The sequence below is a fragment of the Pecten maximus genome, chromosome 6 (assembly GCF_902652985.1).
Source record: "Pecten maximus chromosome 6, xPecMax1.1, whole genome shotgun sequence".
NCBI lineage: Eukaryota > Metazoa > Mollusca > Bivalvia > Pectinida > Pectinidae > Pecten > Pecten maximus.
Genome location: NC_047020.1, coordinates 43,566,948 through 43,586,369, shown reverse-complemented (window position 1 = coordinate 43,586,369; position 19,422 = coordinate 43,566,948). Strand labels below are relative to the sequence as shown.

The window sequence follows — 19,422 nt, the reverse complement described above, 5'->3', positions numbered from 1 at the left end:
GATGGAATATGAAATTAACTTGCACTGTCTGGTGTAATTTTGAATATAAAATTTTATAAGTATTAGTAATTATCAATTTCATTTTTTAGGCTTTGTTTTTAAAAAAAAAATCTGAAGTATCGGCACTCGTTTGTTATGCCGTATAAGCTGTGTTCCAAAATGTACATTGCATATGTTTCAATAGCATTGGACATAAATAATTCTAGTGGCAAGGTAACAGGCCAAGCTGTTCTCTACGCAGACGCCGAATTTTAACTGAATCGCACATCAGATAACTTAACATTGAACAAACTGCATGTAAGAGTTGGAGTTAGGCCGGTCACGTCTGACACATGCTTGGGGGTTATTTAGGATTTTGATTGATATAACAATTGATTGACGGAACAGCTATCCAATGAGCTGACGACTCGAGACGATCCGTTACTTGTATAACGGTGTTTGTTTTACATTTACTCACAATTACCGTGTAGGCTAAACAAAACACGCGAGCCCACAAATATTGAGTAAGTACCGCCCCAATGTTTACAATGGACCACTTCACGATGGTAAACAGTGCTGCTCCGCACAGGAATAAGTACGTAAGGTGCTAAGCTGATGGATATTATGGGCCGTACCACACACTGCAGCACAGCAGATTTCAGTGAATGCAAGCTTGCCATCTCATAGACGTACACGTGTAGTTGATACGTCTCGCACGCGTAAAGTTAATATCTGACAGATTGGATGATCGCGCGTAAGAGATCATCGCACCTCACCCGGAAGTGGTCGTCACGGACTGTTGACTGCCGAGGTTTTGTTGTCACACTGAACTCGGGAAGGTGAGAGGTTAAAAGATGATGGTCTGCAACATACTACCTGTGTGCGAACACGGCAGGACGTGTGTGTTTCCTTAATGCCGGACAGAGTAAGTAGGGTGCCATGGCCCCTATTGGAGTGACACTCGGGGGTACGGGCCTTTTTGGTCACACCTGTGCAGTTTTCATTGTGTCTGCTCTTTTGTGTATTGCGCGATCAGAGACGTCGTTGGAGAAAAGCGACATACTCATTGTCAACACTGGGATACAGGTCCCCTTCGGACGGGCCGTTTATGTGGACCCTGTCAGCGAGTTACGACTATCAGTGAGGCCTGGCCACAGGTGTGTTGTTACCGTACTGGACAATGACCCCTTGTCCCAGCGGCCGGGGAAGCTTCTACCATCCGATCATTTCCCGTGTACGTTTGGCCCGAGGGACGTGCAATACACACACTTTGGAGCACGTGTCCCCGTGGAGGATACCGTCAGGCTACTTCTCAGGTACGACTCTGATACAGAATCTCATATAATTCCATTCACAATTCACGTAACTGTCATCTTTGTACAACTTCAGGTTCTCACAAATAACATGCCGCTATCGGCCTCGGTGGATGCACCATCTAACTCAATCAACAGAAAAAATACAGAGTTAACCTATGACAGAGCTAATCAAGTGTGTCGAATAACTGTCATAGGGCCTTCGAGTGGACTACCAAGGTTTGGAATAGTCTCCAACGGTACAACCGTACTGAGCGATATCGAATGTGATAGATTTCTACAAATGGGAATAAAATACAGATACTCCAACAAAAATAACTCCCCGAACAAAGATTATATTCCAATGGTTGTTGAGTTATTAGATGAAGATGGAGCTATAATGAAACAAGAATATTTCCATAAAGTGGTTATGGTGACTGGGGCCAGGACAAATCGTAAGCCTCGTCCATCTTATAATGCATTCCTAGTCATGGAGGTGAGTAATGGCAATGCTATTGACCAATTTGTGATGACAGCGATTCCTCCAGCTGTTTTAGCAGCAGAGGATTTAGAAACACCAATGGAATTACTAGTCTTCAATATTACAGCACCTCTTGGACCTGGGGAAGGTCAGATTGTAAGTACCGACGATCGAGATCAACCCATTCATTCGTTTTATCAAAGAGATGTTTTAGATCTGAAAATAGCTTATAAACCTCCGTCCATGGACTCGAATGCACCCCGCACATTTACAGTAGAATTCCAGGTCCTGGATTCGGACGGAGCTAAATCCGACCCATTTCCGTTAATAATTGTGGTGAATCCAATGAACACTATGGCCCCTGTTGTCACTCTCAATACAGGGATACAGCTTTTTGAAGGCCAATCTAGACAGCTTCTTAGTTCTCAAAATCTCAGAATTTCAGATGAGAATAATTTAGAAAAAGTAAAAATATTCAAAGCAGATGGTGCAAGACATGGTGAATTGATAATACCCGGTAACAGAGAATATTTCACGCCCGATGATTTAGATAACGGTCGAGTAGTTTATCAACATGACCATAGCGACACCAACAGTGACAATATTGTGCTTAGGATGACCGATGGTCAACACCATGTAGAATTTCTCTTCCCTATCACAATTTACCCTGAAGATGACGAGCCACCTTTTGTAACTAGTAACACTGGCTTAGAAATCTATAAAAATCAGTTAGCTGAAATCTCGCAATTCAAACTAAGTGCGACAGATATTGATAGTGATGATTCCGAGATTAACTTTATACTGGAGCCTCCTTATTCCAAAAACGGTAAAATCATGGTGAGACAATTTCAAGTTCCGAAAGACCCACAGAACTGGCTATATAATAACGGTGTATACGAAAAAGTAGTGAACCAATTTACACAGCAGGATATCCTAGACGGAAAAGTCTTTTATAAACACACAGCCACGCCACAATCAACTTACGTTACGGACAACATCAAGTTCAGTCTTGAGGACAGACATGTTCCGCCAAACAGATCTCACCAACCATACACGTTCGTGGTCCAAATCCTTCCGTTGGATGATCAACCTCCGCATCAACATCCTAACACTAAACTGAAGATGAGAGTAGAAGAGTTCCAAATGACGACAATCAAACGAAAACAGCTACGATATACCGACATAGACACTAATGATCGGCAGTTGCAATACAGAGTAACTTCCCCTTTATTTGATACCGATCGGAACACTCCTTTAAGTGCCGGTAACATCGTTCTTTGTGAAAATCCTGGTGTTCCGATTACAACCTTTACGCAATCCCAGGTAAATCATCAGAAAGTTTGCTATCAGCCACCAAGCGCTGAACTCGGGATCACAGCAAGAATTATCCAGTTTGGATTTTCTGTGAAGGATACTAATGGGAACGTCCTTCCAGATCAACGCTTCACAATCACACTTCAACCTATTGACAACCAGCCGCCGCGGGTAACGAACACTGGAGCAACCGTTTTAGAAAACGGAGAGGTGACCTTGACCCAACAAAACCTAAACGTTGTTGACCCAGATACAGATGATGAAGATATTCATTTTATTGTGTCGACATTACCAGACTATGGTGAGATCAGGAAAGGAGAACAGACACTTGTTGTGGGAGACTCATTTAACAAACAAGATATCAACCGACGAAGGATTGTGTATGTTAATTCAGGGGAAGAAGCGGAGAGAGACAGCTTTACGTTAGAGTTAAGTGATGGCGCCCACCTCATTCCTGTCGCATTTACGTTAAATATACGCTCTGTTGACGATGAAGCCCCCGTTCTTACAGGAACTCTGTCGAACATCCTTGAGATTGATTTGGAGGTCAATGAAGGTCAATTGGTAACCCTGGCAGCTGATCGGCTCCGAGCATCTGATCCGGATTCTGATGACAGTACTTTGATATTTATGATAGAAAATGCTCCGACGCAGGGAGTAATTTTGAATTCGGGACAAAGGGCCTCCGATTTTACCCAACAGAATCTACAGGATGGTGTTGTTCAATACCAACACCTGCGAGGGGAAGTCGGGGCAGTTCCAAGTCGGGATCAGTTCTCACTTGTACTGTCAGATCAGTCAAGAAATTTTATGGTGGAAGGAAACAGAGTGGCAGAAATTGAGGTGGTGGTCAATATCATGCCTGTCGACAATCAGCCCCCGAACGTCTTGTTGGGCGCTCAGTTTGGAGTTCTAGAGGGAGAGAAGGAGGCGTTGCTTCCTCGTCACCTAGATGCTATGGATGAGGATTCAGCCGATGAAAAATTACAGTGTACAGTACTTGTCCAGCCCCAGTTTGGCTACATAGAAAATACGTCCCCTGCCCCAGGGTCAGAAAAATCTAGGGTAGGGATACCGGTGACCTCGTTTTTCATCAAAGAGCTTCGTGTTGGTAATGTGAACTATGTACAGAGTATTCATCAGGGTGTTGAGGAGTATCGTGATGGTTTTATATTTTATTGTTCCGACGGTATCAACTCCTCTCCGGACTTAAACTTCAGTGTCTCGATTTACCCGACAAACGATGAGCCACCGCAAGTCTTTGATAGAGAATTCGTAGTGATGGAAGGCTTAGAAATGAAAATTGACACTCCCATCTTGACGGCTGTCGATCAGGATGTCCCACCCGATGAAATTATCTTCATCGTGACAGTTCCTCCGCAACATGGTCAAATTTTACAGCAGCGTGGCTTGGCCGGTACATTTCCTGTGAACCGATTCTCCATGACAGATATTGACGGCTCGTCAAACATTATGTACAAACACGATGATACAGAAACAACGGAGGATGCATTTGAATTTGTGGCAACTGATGGAAGATTTAATGTTTCTAAGAGAATACCGATAGCAATCATTCCTGTAGACGACGAAACACCACGATTATCGATTAATAATGGATTAGAAATTGAAACGATCGGGGAGAAGAAAATGATTTCCAATTCGGTCCTCAGAGCAGAAGACTTGGATTCTCCCGATTTGAATATCACCTTCATTATTCGCCGCATTCCAAAGCAAGGAATGTTACTTTTGGATAGGGTCGGATTACCAGAACAAAACTTAACATTGGGGTCAAAGTTCACTCAGTATGATATTGACAATCAATGTGTGTTCTACATTCACACCGGCTTGGAAGGTAGAAGGGACATCATAAAATTTGAGATCACGGATGGCTTGAATCCTCTCGTTGACCGATATTTCTACGTCACCGTCGCTGGGTTGGACCATATTTACCCAGAAGTCATCAATAAAGGCGTACGATTACCAGAAGGAGGCTCTGTTGTCTTGACGACCGATATCATCAGTGGTAGAGATTCGAACTCTCCTGACGCAGAACTCTTATTTACTGTCACTAACGTTCCTCAACATGGCTATCTGGAAAATCTCGATAATCCGGGCGTTCCTATTACTTCATTCACACAGTTGGATTTGGCTGGTTACAAAATCCGCTACACCCACACCAGTAAAAGTGAAGTCAAAATGGATCGGTTTGAATTTGAGGTCACGGACGGTAATAATCCCGTAACCAGGATGTTCCGTATAGCTCTGACAGATGTCGACAACAAAAAACCAGTGCTTATGTTTGGGACCCTTCCTGTCATGGAGGGAGCTAACAAACTTATCACGCCCTTCGAACTAAAGGCCATTGACAAGGATACCCCAAGTCACAGTATCGAATATACTCTTACACAAATTCCCCTGCATGGAAATATTTTGTATGATCACTCGCGGATCGTTACGACATTTACACAGGAGGACATTGAATTGAACAAAATCAGTTACCAACATGACGGTTCGGAGACACTATCCGATAGTATTTCTTTCACCGTGACGGATGGCACGCACAGCGATTTTTATATCTTTCTGGATACGGAGCGGCCACTTCGTCACCCACAAACCCTCCCTATTGAGATACTTCCCGTGGATAATGCCGTGCCACATCTCACTGTTAACCTCGGTGCCACGTCCCTATCCCCTATAGAGGGAGGGGGCTGGGGGTTCACATTTGATAGTAACGTTCTACAGTGCGATGATAGAGACAGCTCTTCGGACAATCTAGTGTATAAACTGACCGTTTATCCTCAGTGGGGTCAACTGGTACACCTGGGAAAAGATCAAAGAAACATCTCGACATGGACACAAGGTAAGTAATCTATATATATATACATGTATACAGCATGCTATAAATTAACTGTCTTGCTGTCAGATGTAACAAGTTGAATTACTTATGATTGATGAAATATCAGTCTGTTTTAGGTCTGATCATAGATTTCTTCTCCTCCAATCAAATAACTTCCTATGAAATGAATCTGATAATTTAAACCGAGACATGATTCTTTGATTGATGACTTTAAGTTAATGCATAATCACTTGTAATATACATTTAGCTTGTGGCCTGTGAAATCTCTTTGTCAGCCATCTATTGAGATAATAACCAATGCTAATACTATCTGTCTGTATTAAGTACCAGCAATGATAATGTCTGTATGAATATCATCATTGAGGAGTATTTAGGATTTTCCTGTCTGTTCTGTGTACCATTGAGGATTGTCGAGGCAGATCATGTCTGTACCAAGTATCATTGAGGAGTATCGGGGCTGATCATGTCTGTACTGAGTATCATTGAGGAGTATCGGGGCTGATCGTGTCTGTACTGCATGAGTATCATTGAGGAGTATCAGGGCTGTCTGTACTGAGTATCATTGAGGAGTATCAGGGCTGTCTGTACTGAGTATCTTTGAGGAGTATCGGGGCTGATCTTGCCTGTACTGAATATCATTGAGGAGTATCGGGGCTGATCATGTCTGTACTGAATATCATTGAGGAGTATCGGGGCTGATCGTGTCTGTACTGAGTATCATTGAGGAGTATCGGGGCTGATCGTGTCTGTACCGAGTATCATTGAGGAGTATCGAGGCTGATCATGTCTGTACCGAGTATCATTGAGGAGTATCCGGGCTGATCTTGTCTGTACTGAGTATATTTGAGGAGTATCCGGGCTGATCGTGTCTGTACCGAGTATCGAGGCTGTCTGTACTCAGTATGATTGTCAATATTAATGTAGGTACACGTTTATATATACCCTGCTTGTACTCATTCCCCTATAAAATGTGAATATTTAGCATTTCATTCTAAGATAAATATTTGTCTTTGCCAATTTCTCCGATACAATGTCCGATACAGTAAAAAGTTCTTTTTTAAGGTGTGATAAGTTGAAGTTTAGTGGAGTTGCAGCTGGCAAAATCTTTTTGGTTTCTCAAAACAAACACCTAGAATAAATTTCAGAAATTTTGGCATGTGATGGAGTTAACAGCACTACATGGTCCTGTGCATTGATATGAGGAAGCAGATAAAGACCCTGCAAGCCTTTCACTTTCTGTCTCTCAGTGGGGGAGAAAGTACATTCTTACTTTCTGTCTCTCAGTGGGGGAGAAAGTACATTCTTACTTTCTGTCTCTCGATGGGGGAGAAAGTGCATTCTTATGAATATCTCCCTTCAGGAGACAGTGTAATCGAAGAATTACACTTGATATCAAGGAATTGCACTTATAGTCAGCAAATTTATATATATTGCAGTTTGTTACTCATGCAAGTGATAGTTATCATGAAATGCCCTGCAGGTAGGGCGTAGGAAGTGTACCAGCTGCCCCCGTTGCATGATTTGTAAGAGGCGACTAAATTTTTGGGTCTTATCTTTTCTTTTCTTTTCCTCTGCGTAATGTCTCCCTTGACACTGCCTCACTTTTGGCCGTTAATTGAGTGTTCGCCCCTGTGAGGAATGTTTGGTTCTGTCCCCTGGTTGACGCATACCAAGAGTGTAAAACAAATGGTAGTTACCGGGTAGAACTCCTGTTTAACTCTCAGCATTTCGGGATCGGGATGACTGGTTTGTCCTTTGTCAGTATGATGTAATTTGACCACAGGGATTCGCTATGTTCCTATAATGTCCCAGAATGAAGTCATATGAATGTGTCAAGCCCCTGTGCATGGGCTGTCCTGCTAGGTGTCTTCGGCAGTATGTTTCAGTGAGATAGCACTATAAAGTCAGCATTATTTTCACACTACGACAAGGAGACCAACATCGGGAAGCCATCCTTAAATGACCATGGCTGTTTATAAGACATTATACAATGCAAAATAAATCATGTAATTGATTTGAAAAAGAAATAGTTTCCAAATGATGTTTTAGGGCAAGTTTCTACCGTAGACTTAAAAAACTGGGTTATCATCAAAACTCTAATTAGTATATGTAATAGAACATTTTCATATATTCATTAATTTTTTTCATGACTATATAAAAAAGATTTGTCTAAATACACAAATGTACCTATACTAAGCACTGTCAATGGTCAAGATAGAATTGGAAGTTATTGCAGGGAGTCTTAAATTTATAACCCACTGAGAAAACCAAAATGATGGCAGGAGACTGCATTCTTTTCCTGTCTGATTGGGGAATCAAATCTCCAGCCATTTTTGTGATAGACAAGTCCGTTATATACAGTCCATCACATTGACCGCTCAATGATACAGGCTATACAGTCCGTCACATTGACCGCTCAATGATACCGCTATAGTTGGAGTGCCTGACCGTGTGGTCCTAAAGAGTTCAACTTTTCTCATGCATTCAAAAGAGTTCATTATACAACAGATAATCTTTTACTGATTGGCATTCATATTCTGTGTATTGTCCAGGTCCCGGTCCGAGGTGTCTTAAATGAAACTATACATTTCAGTTGCCAGAGAGTTGGTCATTGTTATTATACATATGGACGATTGATCCGTATGTTTGCTGTTTAGTTTAAGAGGGCAGACAAAAATATTATATCTTAATCACGTGTTAAATGTATGGTTCATTAGTAACTGCACCCATTGTTTTAAACTTCTTTGATCATATTTTGTGACTATAAATAGAAAATTTATTCATTGCCCACTGGAAACTCCATATTAAATATACAGGGCTTTAATTTATGTGAAGTAAATTGCACAGTAGTAAATTTTTCTATTCAGTCATACTTTAATATCTTGAACTCGATTATGAAAGCACATCAAGATACCACAAGTGTTCCGAGAGGTAACTGAGCAGGGGCCATGGTGGTCGAGTGGTTAAGGTGTCCTGAAACTTTATCACTAGCCCTCCACCTCTGGGTTGCGAGTTCGAAACATACTTGGGGCAGTTGCCAGGTACTGACCGTACGCCGGTGGTTTTTCTCCGGTATTCCGGCTTTCCTCCACCTCCAAAACCTGGCCCCTCCTTATATGACCCTGGCTGTTAATAGGATGTTAAACAAACCAAACCAAAACCAAACCAAAGGTTATTGAGAATAATTTATATAAAATTTTAACTATCTAGACTAAATCTTTACCTCAAGTTAATTAATTATAAGCCAAGTCTTTATTTATTAGTTTTCAGAGTTCAAGATAAAGATTTGACTCAGTATACATGTATATGGTAAATTTCACAGGTGTTCATAAAATATAGTATAATTATGCAACATTGATGTAACTGTTTCTGGGTCGTGATGGTATATACAATTTCATCTAGTTTTTCATATAATAGATATCCTTACAAGGAAAAAAAAAAAAAAATGGAGATTTTCTGTTTGAACCCTTTTACAGAATTTTATGATACAAATTTTGCTGACTTGATAATCTTCGTATTCAAGAACACAAATTAATCTATTTTACTGGGATGCAAGGGCGACCTGGCCTATCTTAACGAAAATGTAACATTCGCATTTTAAGAAAATTGGATTAAACTGCAAAAGTTTGGAGACAAAACTCTCGGGATTGTTCAATATTTCAGTGAATATAAGTAGAAAGTATACATAAAAAATACATGTTGGGAATAATTCCCGTAGGAGGCTGGGGACAACGACATGAGGAAAACGATTCCGATAGATGCTTAATGACACATATAGGTAGATATATTCAGCGACTAATTTCATTTGTGTGTTTGTTGGTCTATTTGGAATAATCAATAATGGATGGATTTCCGTCAATCTACAGTAAGGGATGTGACATTAGCACCTCGGGAGTAAGATAAAATGAAAAACAATAGTCCGAAGGCTGATTCGGAGACGAACATTCTAGTCAAGGAGACTCCGAGCACAAACTTTCATTGTTCCGTATCGGTAATCAGGGGTAATGGTTAGCGTCATGGCGTCAGTTTCTTTTCCAATGGTTACGCCGACAGGAAGATGAAATTTTTTCCAAGCTCTAAAGGTGGGTAATTTTTTAAAGGAAACTAAAATTAGCCCTTTTTCAATAAGATTTAACGGAATTATGTAACGTATGTACTAAAAAAAAATTTATCATTACAATGGTTTCTGGAATTTAAAAACAAGTCCATTAAGGCTACGTAACTCTAGAAATGTTTCTGGCATTAAAATCTACCAAGTAATAACAATATGTATTGTGTAATTAGTCTTTAATGAAGCTCGATCCAGTTTTTGACCTCAAGTGAAGTAACTCCATTTAATTAAGATACCATGTAGTGGTAATGTAGTTTAAAGTAAAAAAAAAACAAATACCCTGAGGAAATATGAAAAAATTCTGATACATGTAGTTTGTATTTCAAATGGGAGAAAAAAGATGGAAAGAAAGTGTTGAAATGTTTGCAGTACAAATAAAACGGGGCCAAAATTAGCCCTTATTTTCCTACGGTCCCATGACTAAAAATTTTGCCATACCAAATATAAAACCTAAGAGATGTATAATAGTGTTTTGTGTTATGACATTTTAAAACCTTGATTAGTTAAGTATTGTACAGGTAACATACACAAGTAACATTATACTGATTACGATCTTGTAACTGCAGGAAGCTCTCTGGGGGGTCTGTATCTAGTAAATACAACTCTAAACATTAACACAGAGACATATTGTAATGGAACCAAGGGTATTAAAGTACATACATAAAAATCAAGATTCTAGTAAACACACAAATGACATGTACAGTGCTGAATGCTGACCTACATTTCTAAATAAAATATTCATGATATACAGATATGAGGGTGGTTAAATTGACCTGCAAATATATAGTGTGCTTGTGTCGTTAAGTGCAGTGCTTTAGGTGTAAATCTGAGGGTCTGGCACATGTTTTGATGTTATCTCCCACTGTCGATGTCGTAACATGCTATTTTCATATATTTCTGTGTATAAATAACTTGAAAAGATTAGTGTGTAAACAATTGTAAAGGTTAAACAATGGGTTGTATTAGGAATTATGAAGCTGCTTCTGTAATGGAGACATCTCATGAGAAGCTTCGCCCTCATTCCTCATGACCCACTTGGATCATCATTCCATGCAATCCTGCTCCATCAAGTCTGCCAGTATCCCACTCCGTTGTCCATCACAATCCCACTGCATTGCCCCTCAAAATCCCACTCCTCTGTTCCTCACAATCCCACTGTATTTTCCCTCACAATCCTACTGCATTAATTTCCCTAAAAATCCCACTACATTGTCCCTCACAATCCCACTTCATTGTTTCTCAGAATCCCATTCCATTGTTTCTCACAATACCACTCCATTTTCCCTCACAATCCCATTCCATTGTTCCTCATAATCCCACTCCGTTGTCCCTTACAATCCCACTCCATCACATCTCATATTCCCACTACATTCATCTTTCACAATCCCACTCCATTGTTAGTTAGGATCCCACTCTTTTATCCCCCACTATCCCACTCTATCATAAGCTTTCACATTTCCATATTGCATTTATCATCCTCAGGATCCAACTAAAACATGCATCACAATTCCAGCCTAATGTTTTTGATCCATCAGAACCCCACTGCATCTCTTTGTTTTTTATGATGCCATATTTCATTGTTTAAAAATTAGGAAATTTGTATTTCTAATTTTTTTTTTTCAAAATTTTATTTTGTAGCTCAATGTTTTCGAAACAAAAATGTTTTTCACTCTCATGTATCGAAAAACAACTCTTGATGTCAAAAGTCATTTTTATCACTGAATTGAGAACATATGTATTTTGAAACTATGCATGAGTTAGGTTTTCTAAGACAGCTAGGAAACATTGAATGCAAATTACAAAAACCTCAGTAGATCTCATGAATGTGTTAATATCGGTTTTATATTGCATCGCAGCTGAAGTCATACCATGAAAGATGGTTTTCAAATCTCTTGAATGGCTAATAAAGCGGTTATGACTAACAACAGGATATATTTGGTATTGACAGTAATGGACAGGAATGCAAATGATTTTGCTGTATTGCTGTAAAAGACAGAATTTTACATGTCAGATCTATGCGTGTCAAAGCCGTCATGGAGATGTAATCAACACTTTGAAAGGATCTCGACTAGAGGTTAAGTATTTGCAGTTTCCTGTCAAGATAGATCAAAGATTTCTTTGTAGATGTGTTTACTGCACATAATAAAAATGTCTGAATACCAAAAATAAAATGGATTCAATCAAAAAGTCAGCTTGTTATGTATAAGTCTTTCAAGATATAAATGCTTTTTTGAGAAATATTAAGTGAGTTTATGGTAAAGATTAATGCGACACAATAGCTTGTTCCTGTTGGCTTATGCATATCACACTAAAATTCTATGCATGCACGCTGCCATCTTTTTCACAGTGCAGGTTTATGTACAAAAGACACACAGAGGATCTGTGAGGAATAAATAATACATTTAAATATGAATTTAGAAAAAAGTAGGACTCAACTTTATGATGTCAGTTACATGTATATATATCATATTCATAATTTACTGTATCTATTCCTAAATTCATAACAAGCCCTAGAATGATGACACAATGATCCTTCTAGGACTTGTCTGTGATGTTAAGGACATTATATAGCTGTTTTGTCCTTCTATGTCTCCTCAGTGATGTTAGGGACATCATACAGCTGTTTCGTCCTTGTAGGACTCGTCACTGATGTTAGGGACATCATACAGCTGTTTCGTCCTTCTAGGACTCGTCAGTGATGTTAAGGACATCATACAGCTGTTTCGTCCTTGTAGGACTCGTCACTGATGTTAGGGACATCATACAGCTGTTTTGTCCTTCTAGGACTTGTCTGTGATGTTAGGGACATCATATAGCTGTTTTGTCCTTCTATGACTCGTCTGTGATGTTAGAGACATCATACAACTGTTTTGTCCTTCTAGGACTCGTCTGTGATGTTAGAGACATCATACAACTGTTTTGTCCTTCTAGGACTTGTCAGTGATGCTAGGGACATCATACAGCTGTTTTGTCCTTCTATGTCTCCTCAGTGATGTTAGGGACATCATACAGCTGTTTTGTCCTTCTAGGACTTGTCAGTGATGCTAGGGACATCATACAACTGTTTTGTCCTTCTAGGACTTGTCAGTGATGCTAGGGACATCATACAACTGTTTTGTCCTTCTAGGACTTGTCTGTGATGTTAAGGACATCATACAACTGTTTTGTCCTTGTAGGACTTGTCTGTGATGTTAAGGACATCATACAGCTGTTTCGTCCTTCTAGGACTGTCAGTGATGCTAGGGACATCATACTGCTGTTTTGCCCTTGTAGGACTTGTCTGTGATGTTAGTGACATCATACAGCTGTTTCGTCCTTCTAGGACTCGTCAGTAATGTTAGGGACATCATACTGCTGTTTTGCCCTTGTAGGACTTGTCTGTGATGTTAGTGACATCATACAGCTGTTTCGTCCTTCTAGGACTCGTCAGTGATGTTAGGGACATCATACAGATGTTTGGTCCTTCTAGGACTTGTCAGTGATGTTAGAGACATCATACAGATGTTTGGTCCTTCTAGGACTTGTCTGTGATGTTAGTGACATCATACAGCTGTTTCGTCCTTCTAGGACTCGTCAGTGATGTTAGGGACATCATACAGATGTTTGGTCCTTCTAGGACTTGTCAGTGATGTTAGAGACATCATACAGATGTTTGGTCCTTCTAGGACTTGTCTGTGATGTTAGAGACATCATACAGATGTTTTGTCCTTCTAGGACAGGTAATAAGCCAATTCCTGATAATAAGCCAATTCCTGATAATAAGCCCACCCACTGCAATAAATACCTCCTCCTATTGTGATTGAAAACTAATATACAGTGTAGTATTTACATCAATATCAAAACTAATTAGTATTTACATAAATATCATGAATGTTATGGTTTTAGCCCAACTGACTTATTGAATCAAGAAAATAAAATGATATCAGCAACTCTCAAGGTTTTAAAAAAAATACATTTTTTTTTTTCAAAATTTCTGAATTTTTTTGAAAGTGTATCTAGGCATGGATATGTTTATTCAAAGAGAAAACATTAAATTTATTTTGGGAACAAAGTCATGCCTACAGGAAGAATAGAATTGGTCTATTTGTATTTTATACAGATTGTTATAAATTCAATGGAAGATATATCAGAGGGACATTAGAATCATGGGATTGGCTCAGGCTTTTGATATTATGACTGGCACCTTAACTGTGTATGTTGTAGGTGGATGGGGAACAGCAACTGGATCAAAACTCAATCAGCCACTCCTGGAGAGCCTGATATGTTAACATGTTACACCATTGTTTGGCTTTCAAACACAACAAGTAATCAGAATTGATAGAGAGGGGGAGGGGGAGGAGGAGGAAAGGGAGGAGGAGGAGAGAGGGGGAGGAGGAGGAGAGGGGAGGGAAGGAGAGGAGGAGGAGAGGGAAGGAGGAGTGGGAGGAGAGGGAAGGAGGAGGGGGAGGAGGAGAGGGAAGGAGGAAGAGGAGGGGGGAGGAGGAGAGGGGGGGAGGGGGGAGGCATGTTCAATGAGTCAGAATTTACACTATAAAACTCATATAGCATGATATATGGGTGCATTGATGGCTAGTAATTTTGGTAATACTTATATGGGTACATGATCATTTTGATGATATCTCAGAATAGAATTGATTGAGATAATTGATCATGAAAGCTCCCCAAATCCCTGATGAGGGCCTATCTAACTGGTGTTAATTTTCAATTTAATCAATTGCCACTTTACAGAGTTTCAAAGGGGAATGTTCAATTAAGGGAAATTTGCTATCATGGAACTAAATGCCCGAGGGAATATCTAATTTAACTTTGGAAATAGCAATGTTTTTCATTAAAAATAAATTGTGTAAGTTTGACACTGATAAAAATACATTTTTGAATTATTTTTTTTTGGACAACAAGTATCTGGCTTGAAAATAATAGGGGATGACAGTAAATTGTAATACATGTGTGTGTAGTACATTGTAACATCTTAAGGATTTAGTGGCTCGCTTTAACTTTTTGTGCTGGGACAGAAATTTGTGGTTTGAAACACCTGCAAAACATACTGGAATGACCTCTGTAGGGTTGTTTGACATGGAGGCCATCAACAGATGGTAAAATTTCCTTGAAGTTCATGGTATGATGAACTTGGATCCTTAAAGGGTCATGGTATGATGAACCCCGAATCCTTCAGGGCATTGTGTGGTGAAAATTGGTAAGATACTGATTCTTTAGAATGGCATACACTAAAATATGTTCTGTTGTGTTGGTCAACTGTTTTAGTTTCCGGTGCCTGGTAAAAGAGTCTTGGTCAAGTTGTTTTGGTCTTCAGTGCCTGGTCAAAGAATCTAGGTCAAGCTGTTTTGGACTCCAGTGCCTGGTCAAAGAATCTAGGTCAAGCTGTTTTGGACTCCAGTGCCCGGTCAAAGAGTCTTGGTCAAGCTTTTTTGGTCTCCTGTGTCTAGTCAAAGAATCTTGGTCAAGTTATTTTTGATGCAGATTTTGTGTGAGTCCTGCTTGATATTACTTAAGTAGTAAAGAAATATTTTCCATATGCAAGATAAAGGCTGGAAGTAAAATTAACTCCCAGCAAAATGGACCCAGTCACAATTTCATAAAAAAAAATTCATTAACCTAAAATATTCCATAGAAAAGCATTTTTGGATTCAAGGGAAAAAAATCTAAGGAACTTTCCTTAAAGTTCTGTTATATGTTTCAATTGTGAATTTTAATTGAAGTAATTTCCTAAAGCTAATGAGTATATTGATGTAACTGGAAGCAAGTTTAACAAGGAGACCATGCAGACCGGACCTAAGAGATCGGATAAGACCTAGGAACTCAGACCACAGAGTCAGTATTTTAGTGTTAACTCCTCAGACCACAGAGTCAGTATTTTAGTGTTAACTCCTCAGACCACAGAGTCAGTATTTTAGTGTTAACTCCTCAGACCACAGAGTCAGTATTTTAGTGTTAACTCCTCAGACCACAGAGTCAGTATTTTAGTGTTAACTCCTCAGACCACAGAGTCAGTATTTTAGTGTTAACTCCTCAGACCACAGAGTCAGTATTTTAGTGTTAACTCCTCAGACCACAGAGTCAGTATTTCGTTGTTTACTCCTCAGACCACAGAGTCAGTATTTTAGTGTTAACTCCTCAGACCACAGAGTCAGTATTTTAGTGTTAACTCCTCAGACCACAGAGTCAGTATTTCATTGTTTACTCCTCAGACCACAGAGTCAGTATTTTAGTGTTAACTCCTCAGACCACAGAGTCAGTATTTCATTGTTTACTCCTCGGACCACAGAGTCAGTATTTTAGTGTTAACTCCTCAGACCACAGAGTCAGTATTTTAGTGTTAACTCCTCAGACCACAGAGTCAGTATTTTAGTGTTAACTCCTCAGACCACAGAGTCAGTATTTTAGTGTTAACTCCTCAGACCACAGAGTCAGTATTTTAGTGTTAACTCCTCAGACCACAGAGTCAGTATTTCATTGTTTACTCCTCAGACCACAGAGTCAGTATTTTAGTGTTAACTCCTCAGACCACAGAGTCAGTATTTTAGTGTTAACTCCTCAGACCACAGAGTCAGTATTTCATTGTTTACTCCTCAGACCACAGAGTCAGTATTTTAGTGTTTACTCCTCAGACCACAGAGTCAGTATTTTAGTGTTAACCCCTCAGACCACAGAGTCAGTATTTTAGTGTTAACTCCTCAGACCACAGAGTCAGTATTTTAGTGTTAACCCCTCAGACCACAGAGTCAGTATTTATAGTGTTAACTCCTCAGACCACAGAGTCAGTATTTTAGAGTTAACTCCTCAGACCACAGAGTCAGTATTTTAGTGTTAACTCCTCAGACCACAGAGTCAGTATTTATAGTGTTAACTCCTCAGACCACAGAGTCAGTATTTCATTGTTTACCCCTCAGACCACAGAGTCAGTATTTCATTGTTTACTCCTCAGACCACAGAGTCAGTATTTTAGTGTTAACTCCTCAGACCACAGAGTCAGTATTTTAGTGTTAACTCCTCAGACCACAGAGTCAGTATTTCATTGTTTACTCCTCAGACCACAGAGTCAGTATTTTAGTGTTAACTCCTCAGACCACAGAGTCAGTATTTTAGTGTTAACTCCTCAGACCACAGAGTCAGTATTTTAGTGTTAACTCCTCAGACCACAGAGTCAGTATTTTAGTGTTAACTCCTCAGACCACAGAGTCAGTATTTTAGTGTTAACTCCTCAGACCACAGAGTCAGTATTTTAGTGTTAACTCCTCAGACCACAGAGTCAGTATTTTAGTGTTAACTCCTCAGACCACAGAGTCAGTATTTATAGTGTTAACTCCTCAGACCACAGAGTCAGTATTTAGTGTTTAACTCCTCAGACCACAGAGTCAGTATTTAGTGTTAACTCCTCAGACCACAGAGTCAGTATTTCATTGTTACTCCTCAGACCACAGAGTCAGTATTTCAGTGTTACTCCTCAGACCACAGAGTCAGTATTTTAGTGTTAACTCCTCAGACCACAGAGTCAGTATTTCATTGTTTACTCCTCAGACCACAGAGTCAGTATTTTAGTGTTAACTCCTCAGACCACAGAGTCAGTATTTCATTGTTTACTCCTCGGACCACAGAGTCAGTATTTTAGTGTTAACTCCTCAGACCACAGAGTCAGTATTTTAGTGTTAACTCCTCAGACCACAGAGTCAGTATTTTAGTGTTAACTCCTCAGACCACAGAGTCAGTATTTTAGTGTTAACTCCTCAGACCACAGAGTCAGTATTTTAGTGTTAACTCCTCAGACCACAGAGTCAGTATTTTAGTGTTTACTCCTCAGACCACAGAGTCAGTATTTTAGTGTTAACTCCTCAGACCACAGAGTCAGTATTTTAGTGTTAACTCCTCAGACCACAGAGTCAGTATTTTAGTGTTAACTCCTCAGACCACAGAGTCAGTATTTTAGTGTTAACTCCTCAGACCACAGAGTCAGTATTTCATTGTTTACTCCTCAGACCACAGAGTCAGTATTTTAGTGTTAACTCCTCGGACCACAGAGTCAGTATTTCATTGTTGACTCCTCAGGAGGAACTCAGACTAGAGAATCATTTTTTGACTGTTTGCTCCTCAGGAGTTTTCTCCATCACTTGTTCACCAGGGGGCACTGTAATCTGTACATTGGGACATCGTAATCGGTAATAGGGACTGATGGAAGGGCAATTTACTAATTAGGCGGTGGCTTTTAGCTTTATAGAAGTTATCAGTTTTATCTAACGTTACAGGTTGACTCCCCAGTAGAGAGGGTCCCTATGGCCAATAGAGAGATGTTTATTTTTTACGAGGAAAAAGCTAATGAAATATTTGTAGACATCTGCTTCTTGTGAAGAAGAACTCAGTAAAAAAAAAAAATTTTCGGCAGATTGAAAACCCTGGGTGTCCTTCAGTCAGTATCTTTTAAACATCTGATCTTCGTAGGTCATGATGTGTACGACCTTTAACCTTTAACAGCTGTGCATGTTGCAAATAAAAAGATAGAATGGGTTAGATAGGTGAAACTCAGTGTGAAGTTGCTGTGTCGATAGGGGACATGTGAGGCGTAATTTCCAGTATAGATAGGCCCCGGTAGCTGTGAAGGTGCCGTGTCGATAGGGGACACGTTCACGTGAGGCGTAATTACGAATATAGATATGCCCGGTAACTGTGAAGGTGCCGTGCCGATAGGGGACACCTGAGGTGTTATTGGGAGTTTGATTATGATGTGATTCTGGTGTTTGATTGGTTCAGAGTTGGGAGGGGTCACCCCTGATCATTTAGTACTGATGGTGACCTGATCAACCCAGAAGGGATCGGCTTTGACCCCTGACCCCTGACCCCTATGTACCTGACTTGTAAAGATATTTTGATAGTTACAATTTAAGGTACCACAGCCTTGAAAGTTACACATATCCCCAAATCAGCCATCTGGGGCTGGACCTTATTTGAGGCAAAGATCTTCAATTCATGTACCACAAGTCTGGTTACGATTTATCAAACATCTACATATGACCTAACATGTATATATATATACACACATACATGGATCAGTTACAAAAAAAAAATTCTTTATGCCGTGGTTTAACATTACATAACATTACCAAAGCTTATGCTATTAGAGAGATTGTCAGATCATAAAGATATATACGATTATATATTTTTAAATATGATATTAAACAGATCGTCAGATTTGAGGGAAATATGCCATTGAATGAATTAAAAAATATGTTATTAGACAGATTGTCAGATTTGGATGAAGTATAAGATTATAAAATAAATTAAAAAAAACACTGCCGCATACACCGTATTTGAATAACTTAATTTGAAAAACATTATTACTGTCAATGAATAAGGTCCTTATTGGCCAACAGAAAGCCTT

The 19,422-nt window shown here is 39.6% G+C and overlaps 1 protein-coding gene across 1 annotated transcript in view; it reads left to right on the top strand.

The window, feature by feature from the left end:
• Positions 1-328: 328 nt before the first annotated feature.
• LOC117329853 (extracellular matrix protein 3-like) overlaps positions 329-19,422 on the top strand; it is a 119,029-nt gene continuing 99,935 nt past the window's right edge. Inside the window, 1 exon segment of the mRNA XM_033888029.1 lies at positions 329-5,926. Coding sequence (XP_033743920.1) covers positions 919-5,926 — 5,008 coding nt within the window. The 5' untranslated portion in view covers positions 329-918.